Here is a 16,452-nt window from a genome sequence, read left to right as displayed (position 1 = left end):
AGATTATAGTTTGGCGGCTAATGAAATGAGTGCATGGAACTCAGCCTATAGGCCAATGCAGCAGTAGCCCTAAAACTTCCATTGATCTTTCACACCGTGGATTATTGATTATCGAGGGGGAGATTGTTGGATTTTAAAAAATTGAATAGCTTACTGTGAGGAACTATAGTTTTAATATATTATCATTCGTAATGGATGTCAAAAAAAAACTTTCCTACATTTCTGCGCAGCAGTCAAGGTACTTCAATGCGTGCTCAGGTGCGCGCGCTCAGGTGCGCGCGCTCCCTCAACATTATCAGGACAGAGCCAGACACATGCTCATTGCTAACATGGAGCACTCCAAACAAAAGACAATGGAGAAAAAAAACTTAAATATTTTGTTTTTTTGACAATCTCGTAAATTATGGTTATGAAATAAACCAAAATTTGCTTCTTACAAGTGTAGGAGGTTGTGAACTCAGCAAAAATTGTTTCCACTCCGAGAATGAGTACGGCAAATGAGTGTAATTAACACATGCATTAAGAGAACTGAATGAAAACAAATGACGAGTATTAACAGTGCATTTACTACTGGTGACAATTGTAATAGGGAATCGCAAAAAATAAAAGGGCAAACTATTCACACAATGAATGTGCAAGAATTGGCAGGAGACAGCTGAGCCATTCTGGAGACTCGCCTATATCGTCGCAGGTGTCCAAATACTTTTGGTCATGTCGTGTATGACAATCTGGATACCACCCAAGCCTGATCCACAGCAACAACAAAAAATGTTTTTACTTCTTCGGGATCGGTGTCCACGGGACAGTTGAGCTAACGTAGGCTAATATGATTGGCATGAGGTTGTAAGTAACAAGAACATTTTCCAGGACATAGACATATCTGATATTTGCAGAAAGCTTAAATTCTTGTTAATCTAACAGCACTGTCCAATTTACAGTAGCTATTACAACACCCATGTGCAAGAAAGAATACCTACTTTGTTTATTAAAGTTATTAATAAACAAAGTAGGCACATTTGGGCAGTCTTGATACAAAATGTTATACAGAAAAGCAATGTTTTGCACATACACTGATGCCATCTAGTGGCCAAACTCTAAATTGCACCTGGGCTGGAACAATACATTATGGCCTTTCTCTTACATTTCAAAGATGGTACAACAACAGAAAAATTACAAAAGAACAATTGGTTTTTTATTTGTATTATCTTTTACCAGATCTATTGTGTTATACTCTCCTACATTCCTTTCACATTACCACAAACTTCACTGTTTCCTTTCAAATGGTACTAAGAATATGCATATCCTTGCTTCAGGGCCTGAGTTACAGGCAGTTAGATTTGGGTCAGTCATTTTAGGGGAAAATTGAAAAAAGGGGCAGATCCTGATAACCCATTAAGGTGTTCCCCCACAAATCACATTAAGATTATGTTAATGCATCTTAACTGAACATGCAACTCATGTAATCGCCAATGAAACTTAATTTAACATTTGACCAAATGCATTATTTTTGTAATATTTGTAATCACTTTTTTTAGTCTTTTTTTTTATTACCCTTGTTCTCCCAATTTCATGGTATCCAATTGGTAGTTAGTCTTATCTCATCGCTGCAGCTTCCGTACGGACTCGTGAGAGGCGAAGGTCGGGAGCCGTGCGTCCTCCGAAACAAAACCCAACCAACCTGCACTGCTTCTGGACACAATGCCCGCTTTACCCGGAAGCCAGTCACACCAATTTGTCGGAGGCAACACTACACCCGGCGACCGTGTCAGTGTGCATGCTCCCGGCCCGCCACAGGAGTCGCTAGAGCGTGATGGGACAAGGACATCCCAGCCGGCTAAACCCTCCCCTAACCCGGACGACGCTGGGCCAATTGTGCACCGCCCCATGGGTCTTGCGGTCGAGGCCGGCTGGTCTCGAACCAGGATCTCTAGTGGCACAACTAGCACTGCGATGCAGTGCCTTAGACCAACGCGCCACTCGGGAGGCGCGACAATACCATTCTGAACAGCACACCGTGGTTCCATGTGACAGATTAAAATCACTCTTAGAAACTTAGAAAGACAACTAGAATGGGTTGCTAATAGGATTGTGCCTTTGGCTACTGGACAAAAATTATATAATTACTCCTGTCTATACAAAAATAAATACAATAATTAACCAGAAAGCATGACTTCTTAAGCATCCAATGCCTATGAGTCCGGTAAATTTATGAAGTGGGCAGTAAATTAACATTTTCCCAGTCACATTGTCCGGCGCCACATTTTCATAAAACAAAAACCCTGCTGTTACTGTACCTCAGTGAGGGAGGTGAGCAGGGCCGGAGGAAGCAGGTCAGGGACATGGATGGCGACAGGTGGACCCGTCCAGTTACTCTGGGCAAAGAGGTGCAAGCAGGCCACCGCCAGAGCCAGCAAGGCATTCTCCCTGAGAAAGAGAAGAAAGGAAACAGAAAGCAATGTCACAATGAATAGGAGCGAGATTGGGGGGGGGGGGGGGGTTTGGGGGGGGTTGAGAGAACAGAGTCTGGGGGACAGAGAGAAAGAACAATGAGGGAGACCAGAGGGAAGGCACAGAACTATTAGACACTAGAGAAAAACGAAAACAGGGAACAAAACAAAGAAGGAGGAGCAACAGAAAGGCTAGAGAACTAAATGAAAGGGAGTTCAGAGGTAGAGAAGCATTAAAACGAGGCTTCCAAAAAGAGCGACCACAAGCTCAGTACAGAGACGAAGGGGGAGAAAGAAAAACTGAAGATACGGTCATTTAATCTCCACACTGCGAATCAGGCCGGCAGCCTTCCCGAAGTGGATACAGCGGGCTGCTCCAGTCCTCGCAGCAGGACTCATTCAATAGGGCGTCTGGGCTGTCCAGGCACAGACTCAGGGCAAAAAGGAACTGCTTCCCATCAATTAAAGCTATGCATACACACAGTACAGGCCACTCCAACACACCTAGCTGACTAACGCTGTAGCAGAAAATGGAAAGAGACCGAAATAAATTATCCAATACAGGAGGGGGATAGAGTAGCAACACCCGCTGAAATACCCATTCTCCCACGGGACAGGAGGAGATGTTAAGCTGTTCTTATTAAAAATTAATAATTCATGGAGCAGGAAGCTTCATTGAGCTCCATTCAGCGAGGGAACAGCCCGTGCCTGGTAATTCTCCTATCACTCCCCTCAATAAAAGTCACTGTGTACTAGGGCTGGGCGATATGGCCTAAAAATCATCACAAAAAATATGATTTATGGGTGATTCATACTATATATATATATATATATATATATCATGACTTTTTTTGTTATGTTCTCGAAATAAGCTTTGTTGTGCAATTAAAGGTAAAATACACTGAATTTCAAACAGTCAGCAATAATCTAATGAAATCAGGGCTTGTGAAATTATACCTAGGCTAATAAAAGCCTTCCAAAACCGTAAGACCCACAAAAAAATATGAAAATGCACTTTGTTACAATTTTAACCAGAACCATACATAACGCACATTCACTAATAATGACTAACTTCTTGTAGCAGGCATTATAGAAAATTAACACAGGTCTCAAACTCTTTTAACCACAAGCCCACATTCTAGTGAGTAAACAGATAATCTTTATAAGTTTAGCCAACATGGATCTATATGCTAGCTAACAAGGTAGAACAGTTGAATTGTTGTACACACACCGTTCGGTCCGTCTCCGAACTGTTTGAACAGCATGCCCACTTCGTTCAGATGTTGAAATCAAGTGGTATACCTTTTTTCTCAGAATGAGAACGAGTTGCTTTTCCTTACAGAATTGTGTTTTATGCTTATTGCACATTTATAAAACACGACTACACAGCTAGTGTAACAGTCTTTGGCTAAAATGCTGCCAGTGGTACCACAATGCCACGCACAACAAACTGAGCATTAATTTACCAAAATTAATATTCATTGATACTCCCGTTTAAGTAGTGTCCGCTCTGCGTGCAATTTGAGGAGTTTAGACAATAAGGTTATCATTAGAAAAGTTAACGTCTCTATTACAATAAGATAAGTTTATTCATTCATAGTGCTGTACACTTAAAAAGGCAATCTGTCGGCTTATATGAAAGTATATTAAATCTTGTTTAGCATTGTTTAATGCAGTGTCCACCAACTTTGATCCTGGAGAGCTATGCAGGCTTTTGTTCCAGCCCAGCACTAAAAACACTTTATTCAATGAATTGATTAACATTGAACGTGTCAGCATGAGATCCCTACTCAGTTATTGTTTCTTACCGGTCAGCCTTGTCCTCCTGTGTGCTGTCGTTGAGGTAGGCCAGGACCCGTCTCTCCAGGTAGGCATCAATGGACTCTCTATCGCTGCCGTCTCCACCACCGAGCAGGTCCAGGACCTGAGGACTCAGCAGCACCGCCTCAAAGTCTCCATCGAACAGGGACTGCAGCAGGGGACCCGCCTCTGGAAAGCAAACAAGAAGAAGCAGTGAGATAGAGGTAACACAAGACAATGGCAATGGCATCAGAGATGTGTCTTGTGTGTATCTGTAATAATGGGTGGCTCAAAATATGATTGTTAAACATAGCCAAAGTATTTAGTTATTCTGACACTATTCACAATTTTGCTATCGTCTAAACCGTTTTTCCTTTGACTGCATGGCGTAGTCTCATATCTCTGTGGAACACCCATTAGCTTGAAAGGCACTAAGGTGCAGCCTCATTGTTTGAAATAGGTGGATCATTATCCCTCAGATACCTCTACATCCAATTCAAATTACCTCAAAGGCTACTTGTTTCGAGTCAAAGTATTAGAGCCAACCATCTCGTTATTGTTGTCCTAGAACCATTACCATCCAGGAATGGAGAAAATCAAGCATGCCACTGGACCATACGCTGTACCTCACTCCAAGGGCCTCTTACCCCCACAACACACCTACTCTCATTTGTCATATTGTTAATCCAACTCCATATTCCCATTAGCAAAATGAGAATATTGAACAATGCCCTGCAGGAGATCATTTGATGTGTGCATGCAGACTTATAGCTGTTGGAGGGACATTGCTGAAGGGGGAGGAAGAGGAACAAAATATTACATTATAAAGAGAACAGTCTAGATATGAGGCCAAGGTCTCAGCCTGGAGTAATTGCATTTTATGCATTGGTTGTGTGCTTGGCTTCAGCGTCTATACAGCTTTCATTAGTTCTTTATGAGCAGGGAGGCTGGCTGGGCTCATTAGCATTGATTGCATTGCGCTTCACTGATGGGAATGAGTGAGGACTGAGAGAGAGCAACGGGAAGGAGAGGCTGGGTGTACAATAGCAGAAGACTGGCAAACCTAACTAAAACAGCCCCGCAAACTGGCAAACACACACAGCGTGCGTCCCAACAATCTCTAGTACCCACAAATGTAAAAGCATTGGATTGGTGCAGGCATGGGCTAAGAGATTCCATAAACCAGTAATGTCGTTTCAAATCCATGAAGGGAAGTGAACAAGTGCACACTTTAGGAGAAAATAGATTGGGACAGCCACAGCACACCAACGCTTCCAATGATAAAGCTAAGGGCACCCATATTGATTTGAATTAATCCATCCATTCATGTTTTGCCCAAGGTAGAAAGTAACATTTTGGACCTGAATGCCAAAAAATTCAAGAGATAGAGGTGCTCAAAGTTGACCCATTCTGCATACCCCACCCTACCATGAGACATCCATGTCATCATCCCTGAAAACGAAAAACAGTTTGGTTTGATATCATTTCGAAGCTTAAAAAACATAGTTATTATAAAATTAATTAATGAAAAATAATAACAATGGTCATTTAAGCTTTAACGCGATTATCAAAAACGCCTAAACTGATTTTTTCAAGTTCATAAAATCAGAAAACGTTTTATCTATAATTTATCTTCATATGACAAGGATTGAAAAGGATTTGCCAGTAGATTGTCGACATGATTCATGATGACTGCTAGCCTGCTAGCTAAGATTTTGAAAGTAAACTCAGCAAAAAAAGAAGCGTCATCTCACTGTCATTTGCGTTTATTTTCAGCAAACTTAACATGTGTAAATATTTGTATGAACAAAACAAGGTTCAACAACTGAGACAAACTGAACAAGTTCCACAGACATGTGACTAACAGAAATTGAATAGTGTCTCCCTGAACAAAGGGGGGTAAAAATCGTAAGTCAGTATCTGGTGTGGCCACCAGCTGCATTAAGTACTGCAGCGCATCTCCTCCTCATGGACTGCACCAGATTTGACAGTTCTTGCTCTGAGATGTTACCCCACTCTTCCACCAAGGCACCTGCAAGTTCCCAGACATTTCTGGGGGGAAAGGACCTAGCCCTCACCCTCCGATCCAACAGGTCCCAGACGTGCTCAATGGGATTGAGATCCGGGCTCGTCGCTGGCCATGGCTGAACACTGACATTCCTGTCTTGCAGGAAAACACGCACAGAACGAGCAGTATGGCTGGTGGCATTGTCAAGCTGGAGGGTCATGTCAGGATGAGCCTGCAGGAAGGGTACTACATGAGGGAGGAGGATGTCTTCCCTGTAACGCACAGCGTTGAGATTCCCTGCAATGACAACAAGCTCAGTCCGATGATGCTATGACACACCGCCACAGACCATGACGGACCCTCCACCTCCAAATCGATCCCGCTCCAGAGTACAGGCCTCGGTGTAGCGCTCATTCCTTCTATGATAAACGCAAATCCGACCATCACCCTTGGTGAGACAAATCTGCGACTCATCAGTGAAGAGCACTTTTTACAAGTCCCGTCTGATCCAGCGACGGTGGGTTGGTTCCCAAAGGCGACATTGTTGCCGGTGATGTCTGGTGAGGACCTGCCTTACAACAGGCCTACAAGCCCTCAGTCCAGCCTCTTTCAGCCTGATGCGCACAGTCTGAGCACTGATGGAGGGATTGTGCGTTCCTGGTTTAACTCGTGCAGTAGTTGTTGCCATCCTGTACCTGTCCAACAGGTGTGATGTTCGGATGTACCGATCCTGTGCAGGTGTTGTTACACGTGGTCTGCCACTGCGAGGACGATCAGCTGTCCGTCCTGTCTCCCTGTAGCGCTGTCTTAGGCGTCTCACAGTATGGACATTGCAATTTATTGCCCTAGTCACATCTGCAGTCCTCATGCCTCCTTGCAGCATGCCTAAGGCACGTTCATGCAGATGAGCAGGGACTCTGGGCATCTTTCTTTGTGTTTTTCAGAGTCAGTAGTTTTCATAAATGTGACCTTAATTACATACCGTCTGTAAGCTGTTAGCGTCTTAACGACCGTTCCACAGGTGCATGTTCATTAATTGTTTATGGTTCATTGAACACGCATGGGAAACAGTGGTAAAACCCTTTACAATAGGGGGCCTCCCGGGTGGCGCAGTGGTCTAGGGCACTGCATTGCAGCGCTAGCTGCGCCACCAGAGTCTCTGGGTTCGCGCCCAGGCTCTGTCGCAGCCAGCCGCGACCGGGAGGTCCGTGGGGCGACGCACAATTGGCCTAGCGTCGTCCGGGTTAGGGAGGGTTTGGCCGGTAGGGATATCCTTGTCTCATCGCACTCCAGCGACTCCTGTTGCGGGCCGGGCGCAGTGCGCACTAACCGAGGGGGCCAGGTGCACGGTGTTTCCTCCGACACAGGCTGGCTTCCGGGTTGGAGGCGCGCTGTTTTAAGAAGAAGTGCGGCTTGGTTGGGTTGTGCTTCGGAGGACGCATGGCTTTCGACCTTCGTCTCTCCCGTACGGGAGTTGTAGCGATGAGACAAGATAGTAATTACTAGCGATTGGATACCACGAAAAATTGGGGAGAAAAGGGGGTAAAAAAATTATAATAATAACTTTTTTTAATTTTATTTTTAACCCTTTACAATGAAGATCTGTGAAGTTACTTGGATTTTTACAAATTATCTTTGAAAGACACGGTCCTGAAAAAGAGATGTTTCTTTTTTTGCTGAGTTTATATACTGAGTAAACAAAACATTAAGAACACCTGCTCATTCCATGACAGACTGACTAGGTGAATGCGATGATCCCTTATTGATGTCACCTGTTAAATCCACTTCAAAAGGGAGGAGACAAAGTTAAAGAATATATTTTAAGCCTTGAGACATGGATTGTGTATGTGTGCCATTCAGACGGTGAATGGGGCAAGACAAAATATGGAAGTGGGCTTTTCAAGCTCAACAGTTTCCCATGTGTACCAAGAATGGTCCACCACCCAAATGACATTCAGCCAACTTGACACAACTGTGGGAAGCATTGGAGTCAACATAAAAAATAAATAAAAAATGCTAAGATGATATATGACAGAACACTCTTCAATGCAGGGTGGAGGTCATGTTTTGGCTGATAAATGTACTAAAATGGGAATAAAGTTGACATTTCAACTGGTACTAAAAAGATGGTTGAAGGTCCACGCATTAGAGAACGTTGACTTGAGTGGGAATAACCATTCTTTGAAATTAAACTTTATATCTTCCATAGGAAACCTATCGCATTCATATAAATATAGATAATGAAAGTATAGGTCCGTTCCAAAAATAATATTTATATGATTGAATTGACACCCACCCTGTATTCAAGTGTATGCTGTGTCTCAACCGTTGACAGGCACAACACAAGCAATTCAGATTATGTAAAATGGAGTCTAAGCTACAATGTGAACATTTCCAAAATCGGAGTTGATTGGTTTTTAGATAATTGACGTTAAAGGTAGACTCCGCTAAATGCCATTGGCACAAGTACCGCAGATATTGAGATAGGCGAGATGCAAAACTTTGCTCTCACACAGTTTCTTCACATGTGCCTAGGTTCCCTTCATGCTGGTAGCCAGGGCACCAAAACAGCAGAGAAGTTGAGCCTCGTGCTTCACCCATCTTAGTTGTTGCAGAAATTTACCCACTATGCCATTTACTTTCTGCATCTACTTCATATTTTTTGTTACCTTTCTTTCAAGAAATAATGAAATAGTTTGACAACCCTGTTTGTAACTTCTAAAATGATATCAAACTCAACCATTTCTCTTTTCCATTGATGGAGTCATGGACATCTCATGGAAGGGTTGGGTGTGCAAAATGGGTCAACTTTGAGCACCTCACTTTCTGACCACTTCTACCATGGGCAAATATGTATAAAAGGTTTCATTCGAATCAAAAGGGGTGTGTCAAAAAGTGATTGAAATCATATGGTAATACCCTGATTCCACTAACAAATTAGGACAGATCCAAGAACCTTCTGTAATGAAAACTGTCAATTTTATTGTTGAATGTCATTCATGTGTTTCGAGACTGATATTCAATGACAACCTGACATGCACCAAATACTAAAACAATAATCTATTTTGTGAATAACATTCAACAGCTTAAGAATGACTGTCATTGACATCAAAGCATGATGTGAAGGTGATGTGCATACATCAATATGGGTATTGCTAGTAGCTAGCACAGTTCCCATTGATTTCCTCTTGCTAATACAATTGCTGGTGGGCAACCTTTTCTCAATAGGGGGGCGCCATTTCGACTTTGTAAAAATTCGTTCCCAAATTAAACTGCCTCGTACTCAATTCTTGCTCGTACAATATGCATATTATTATTACTATTGGATAGAAAACACTCTCTAGTTTCTAAAACCGTTTGAATTATATCTGTGAGTAAAACAGAACTCATTTTGCAGCAAACTTCCTGTCAGGAAGTGAGAAATCTGAAATCGGGCACTCTGTTCCAGGGTCAGTTTATTAATTTATGGGTCGACATGCACTGCATACGCCTTCCCCTAGATGTCAGTAAGCAGTGAGAATTGGAATGGAGTGTCTAGGTAGATCTGAGGCCGTACAAAAGCTCTTGGAACCGGGGGTGCAATCTTTTCAACGTTCGTCATGACGCGAGACAGACCTCAGGATTGCATTCTGAAAAGCTCTCATTATAGGAGTTAGATTTATCCAGCTCTGATTTTATTCGATATCGGTGTTAAAAACATCATAATGTAGTTAATTTAAACCGAGTTATATCAGTTTATATCAGTATATTGCGATTTTCGGTATTTTGTTTGTGCTGCGTTATGGTGAGTTGGACACGTTTTCACCACATGGCTAATGTTTGCTGCTCATTCCAAAGTTGAAGACGACAATCTACAACCGAGCAACGATTATTCTGGACAAAGGACAACTTGCACAAGATTCTGATGGAAGCTCATCAAATAGTAAGAACTATTTATGATGTTAATTCGTTGTTCTGTTGAAAAATGTTAAACTATTATTCCGCCATTAATTTCGGTGCGGTCTCTCTTTAACGCACGCTGTATGTCGTAGTAACGTTAATTTTAAAAATCGAACACAGCGGTTGCATTAAGAACTAATGTATCTTTCATTTGCTGTCCAACCTGTATTTTTTAGTCAAGTTTATGATTAGATTAGGTGCCTCTCCCAAGATTTCTCCCGACATTTTGTTTGCAGTTTGGCTACTATTCTCAATGTATAACCACGATTTGTGCCGCTAAATATGCACATTTTCGAACAAACCATATATGTATTGTGTAATATGATGTTATAGGACTGTCATCTGATGAAGTTTTGAGAAGGTTAGTGAAAAATGTCATATCTTTTGCTGGTTTATTCGCTATCGCTAACGTGCATGAATCAATGCTGCTGTGTGGTTGGCTATTGTAGTAAGCTAATATAATGCTATATTGTGTTTTCGCTGTAAAACACTTAAAAAATCTGAAATATTGGCTGGATTCACAAGATGTTGGTCTTTCATTTGCTGTACGCTGTGTATTTTTCATAAATGTTTTATGATGAGTATTTAGGTAATTCACGTTGGTCTCTGTAGTTATTCTAGCTGCTTTGGTGAGATTTTGTGATGGTGGCTGCAATGTAAAACTATGATTTATACCTGAAATATGCACATTATTCGAACAAAACATATGCTATACAATAAATATGTTATCAGACTGTCATCTGATGAAGTTGTTTCTTGGTTAGTGACTATTTATATCTTTATTTGGTCGAATTTGTGATAGCTACCTATGCAGTAAAAAAATGGTGGAGAAAAGAAAGTTGGGTCTTTTGCTATCGTGGTTAGCTAATAGAAATACATTGTGTCTTCCCTGTAAAACATTTAAAAAATCAGAAATGATGGCTGGATTCACAAGATGTGTATCTTTCATCTGGTGTCTTGGACTTGTGATTTCATGATATTTAGATGCTAGTATTTACTTGTGGCGCTATGCTAGGCTATGCTAGTCAGCTTTTTTACTGATGAGGGTGCTCCCGGATCCGGGATGAGTACCAAGTAAAAGTTAATAGGCAATCACTGCACGGCTGGCCTGTGAGGTGTTGAGATATTTCACCTCACTACAACTCTAATGAAACCCAGAGGCTGCAGAGCCTAGAGAGGGAGTGAGGAAGGGTGAGAGAAGGAGAAAGGGAGATAAGAGGTCAAATTACAGCCCAGGGTATGACCTCTCAACCACTGTTCATAACATTTCAGCTACTCAAATACATTTCAGAACTGTCAAGAAACTGAAATTATGGAAAACAACGACCTCAAATTAGTCAGTAATTCAGCAGTCAATGTAAGGCAATTCAATATGGGAGAAATATGATTCTGAACTGCCCAAGGCCTCTCAATATTCAAGCAAACATATAATACATTAGCATACATTTCAGAATAGAGAGTGCAACAGACTCATATCTCCTACAAGAACACACAGGGCAAGGACTAGCTACACTGAACAAAAATATAAATGCAATATATAAAGTGTTGGTCCCATGAGCTGAAATAAAAGGTAACAGAAATGTTCCATACACACAAAAAGCATATTTCTCTTAAATGTTTGCTTAGATCCATGTTAGTGACCATTTGTACTTTGCCAAGATGATCCATCCACATGACAGGTGTAGCGTATCAAGGTGTGGAATACCAGCCACCCCAGACAGCTGATGAAACTGTGGGTTTGCACAAACTGTCAGAAAACATCTCAGGGAAGCACATCTGCGTGCTCGTCATCTTCACCAGGGTCTTGACCTGCGTGCAGTTAGGCGTTGTAACCTACTTCAGGGGGCATGCTAGAGAAGTGTGCTCTTCACAGATGAATCCTGGTTCCAACTGTACCGGGCAGATGGCAGACAGCGTGTCTGGCGTCGTGTGAGCGAGCGGTTTGCTGATGTCAACGTTGTGAACAGAGTGCCCCGTGGTGGCGGTGAGGTTATGGTACACTACAGATACAAAAGTATGTGGACACCTCTTCAGATAAGTGGCTTCGGCTATTTCATCCACACACGTTGCTGACAGGTGTATAAAATCGAGCACACAGCCATGCAATCTCCATAGACAAACATTGGCAGTAGAAATAGCCTTACTGAACAGCTCAGTCACTTTCAACATGGCACCGTGATAGGATGCAACCTTGCCAACAAGTCAGTTCGTCAAATTTCTGAGTATTGCCGGTCAACTGTAAGTGCTATTAATGTGAGTGGAACGTCTAGGAGCAACAAAGGCTCAGCCACAAAGTGGTAGGCCACACAAGCTCACAGAACAGGACCGCCGAGTGCTTAAACACGTACAAATCTGTCCTCAATTGTAACACTCACTACAGAGTTCCAAACTGTCTCTAGAAGCAACGTCAGCACAACAACTGTTCGTAGGGGGCTTCATGAAGTGGGTTTCCATGGCCGAGCAATCGAACACAAGCATAAGATCACCATGTGCAATGCCAAGCGTCGGCTGCAGTGGTATAAAGCTTGCCGCCATTGGACACTTGAGCAGTGGAAACGCGTTCTCTGAAATATAAATCACGCTTCACCATCTGGCAATCTGAAAGACAAATCTGGCTTTGGCGGATGCCAGGAGAACGCTACCTGCCCCAAGGCATATTGCCAACTGTAAAGTTTGGTGAAGGAAGAATAATGGTCTGGGGCTGTTTTTCATGGTTCAGGCTCCTTAGTTCCAGTTAAGCGGAATCTTAACGCTACAGCACACAACGGCATTCTAGACGACTCTGTGCTTCCAACTTTGTGGAAACAGTTTGGGGAAGGCCCTTTCCTGTTTCAGCATGACAATGCCCCCGTGCACAAAGCAAGGTCCATACAGAAATGGTTTATTGAGATCAGTGTGGAAGAACTTGACTGGCCTGCACAGAGCCCTGACCTCAACCCCATCTAACACCTTTGGGATGAATTGGACCGCGACTGCGAGCCAGGCCTAATCGCCAAACAGTGCCCGACCTCACTAATGCTCGTGGCTGAACGGAAGCAAGTCCCCGCAGCAATGTTCCAACATCCAGTGGAAAGCCTACCCAGAAGAGTGGAGGCTGTTATCGAAACAAAAGGGGTACCAACTCCATATTAATGCCCATGATTTTGGAATGAGATGTTTAACGAGCAGGTGTCCACATACACTACATGACCAAAAGTATCTGTGACTAACAGATGCATATCTGTATTCCCAGTCATGTGGAATCCATAGATTTGGGCCTAATGAATGTATTTAAATTGACTGATTTCCTTATACAACTGTAACTAAGTAAAATCTTTGAAATTGCTTCAGGTTGCGTTTATATTTTTGTTCAGTCAACAATTATTTCTATGTCATGAGTGTAGACTTACTGGATTTTTTTTTTTTTTTACTTGTGCAGTGTAGTGAAAAGCAGGCCAACATCATATTTACAATACATTATTTCAATACAATCTGATGTCAGAAACTGTGTGCTTTTTGTTGGTGAGTGATGTCTCAAAAGGCTAAATCCAAATAGAGACAAAAATATATCAAGTCATGTCTATTCTGACAACAGCACATAAAACCAGCCCAGACAACCATGACACAGCTACATCACTTGATACAGCTCACGGTACTGTGCCATCAGTGACTGGATGATGGGCGAGAAACATATGATGACATGGCTGATTATTGTTCAAAGCCAGTGACCTCGGATTTAGCAAAGATGAGCATACATGCCAAGAAAATAGCCGAGCATATAGAAAATAGCGACCGTGCATGGTGATTGTCCATAGAGTCGTACGTTCTTTCATGGGGGATGGGATGCTTCGCCCCACTGTGCTGTCAAACGTGCGTTGCCACAGCCTCAATGCAGTAAGTTGACAGAGTGTTCAGCGAAAGATCGTGGCAGCAATTAACTCACTATTGCTGCCTCTAGTGTAGCGAGAACTAACACATTACGGAGATCAAAGCTACGGGTTAGTTGAACTAGCTAAACACCCACCTACCGTATATATGTACATTTCCATCCTCACGGGGGGATGCGTGGCCGAGGGCTGGAATGTAAATAATCTGTCCAAACTAACGTTTTCAGGTATGTTCCTCCCCGTTTCGTTTGTTTACGAAACGTTTTGCAAAATAATAGGCGTAATGAATACGCTCCTGGTGGGATGTGGCACGAATCGGTACATAGCTACTATAGCTCGCTAAGTTGATACCTGTATATTGGTGACATAGGTACCAGCTAGTTAACTAACTATATGTAAGGTTATATTCAAAGTTTAAAAGTTCGAGTATGAGATCAATACCCAGTCAATTAGATATACATGTGCCTAAAATGACTAAATTCCTGTCGGTCTAGCCTTTGTAGTTAGTAGTGCGCTACTAGCTGGGTGTTCTAGCTAGCTAGGCTTGCTCCCATAAGTTGACAGTTAGTGTGCATGGTACAGTAGCTAACTAGCTATCATTCAAACCTGTATTGAGCGAACTGGCTAGTTCAATTAATCTAGCTTTAATTAATCATCACGTAGCCTTAATATTGAACCTTGGTTAAACATTACACATTAGTCAAATCAAATGACAAACCGACGGACAGTGGCTATTACTGCGTGCCATATGTCTCCACACATTTTTGCGGTAGTTAGCTGAACGTAACATTAGCCACCACCAAGCTAGCCAACGTTTAATTGTAGCTACATTTCTCACCAAAAATATCTAAATCTACACCAAAATAAATGTAAAGTGTGATAATAATACTGATTTTCGCATAATTGATTTTTAATCTCACCTGCAGAGCTGAAAACATTCTGCTTCCATTCCGTTGCCTCGCTTGGTTTCAGAAAACCTCGGAGAACGGGAATCTCAGCTTCCCGCACCATCTCAAAATGTGATTTGTAACAGTCGTACAAAGACGTCAATACTGTTTCCAACCAAGATCGGCGTAATTGTCAATATATATCCTTACTGCTGTAATGTAGCCTATTTCAATGTAATTGTATACATTTGTTAATTTCAACCCATGTGCAGTGAAAAGCAACAGTGAGCAGCCATGACAGATACGCATTGCATCATGGGAAACCTAATCAGGAGAATATGGAAGCCCGTTTCCGAATATGTTGATACTTTTTTTTTTATGTGTAGCATTATGTAGCGATTTCCATTATACACTTGCAGCGATCAGCACAGCAGGGGCCTTATAACCATTGTGTACATTTTACACTAAATATCTGCATGCTCTATTTCTGCAAAGACTGCGCACTCACAGAAATATTGAGATTTGTAAACTTGGCACACGCCATACATAATCATGTTTCCCGTTATAAATCAGACCTGTGGAAACTGCGCTTGTGAACTAGCCCCACCTGTTTTGAGCCACACCTGTTTTGCATGTTATTTTGGCATTATTGCATTTCACATATCAGTTCGCAAACAATGTCAAAAACATGTTTTAATGAATAAAGCCGCATCTTTTTTGCTTTATTGAGTAAGGCAGCTCTAAAACGCAGGCGTTTCAGCCCAGCTCAGTGCTTTTTTGTGGTGGTTGGGCAGCCAGCGGAAAATACGGAGCATAGGGGTTGGTGATGTTTTCCAGTTGCGCCGTGATTGGCTCAGTGTTCTGTCACTAATGGGGACACGACTTCACCACAAAATCTACAGGTAGAGCTCGAAAATTCAAGCCCCTTAGGTGCTGCCATAGAGTAACATTAAAAGTGCCACTTGAGATCCTGGGTTCGAGTCCAGGCTCTGTTGCAGCTGGCCGCGACCGCGAGACCCATGGGGCGGCGCACAATTGGCCCAGCGTCATCCGGGTTAGGGGAGGGTTTGGCCGGCAGGGCTGTTGTTGTCCCATCATGCACTAGCGACTCCTGTGGCGGGCCGTGCGCAGTACACTCTGACACGGTCGCCAGGTGTATGGTGTTTCCTCCGATAACATTGGTGCGGTTGGCTTCCGGGTTAAGCGGCATTGTATCAAGAAGCAGTGCGGCTTGGCTGGGTTGTGTTTCGAAGGCACAACAGCTCTTGACCTTTGCCTCTCCCGAGTCCGTACGGGATTTGCAGCGATGGGACAATACTGGAACTACTACCAATTGGATACCACAAAATTGGGGAGAAAACATTAATAAAAAATGTTTTAAATATCCAAGAAGGCTCAAGGTCATTGGCAACAGATACAATTACGTCAAATCTCGTTATATCTACAGTAGCTTTGATTGGACTGGTCATGTCAACATCATAAACTCAACAAAAAAAGAAACGTCC

At 42.5% G+C, this 16,452-nt stretch overlaps 1 protein-coding gene across 1 annotated transcript in view; it reads right to left on the bottom strand.

The window, feature by feature from the left end:
• ttc27 (tetratricopeptide repeat domain 27) overlaps window positions 1–15,277 on the bottom strand; it is a 126,810-nt gene extending 111,533 nt beyond the window's left edge. The window contains exons 1-3 of the mRNA XM_071379541.1: window positions 14,981–15,277; window positions 4,256–4,436; window positions 2,295–2,424 (exon numbers count right to left, since the gene is read on the bottom strand). Of these exons, the coding sequence (XP_071235642.1) occupies window positions 2,295–2,424; window positions 4,256–4,436; window positions 14,981–15,071 (402 nt within the window). The 5' untranslated portion in view covers window positions 15,072–15,277. The remainder of the gene's footprint in view (window positions 1–2,294; window positions 2,425–4,255; window positions 4,437–14,980) is intronic.
• Window positions 15,278–16,452: the final 1,175 nt, after the last annotated feature.

The sequence above is a fragment of the Salvelinus alpinus genome, chromosome 32 (genome assembly GCF_045679555.1).
Source record: "Salvelinus alpinus chromosome 32, SLU_Salpinus.1, whole genome shotgun sequence".
NCBI lineage: Eukaryota > Metazoa > Chordata > Actinopteri > Salmoniformes > Salmonidae > Salvelinus > Salvelinus alpinus.
The sequence above is the reverse complement of the archived record's forward strand: the minus strand, read 5'-3'. Positions and strand labels throughout refer to the sequence as shown.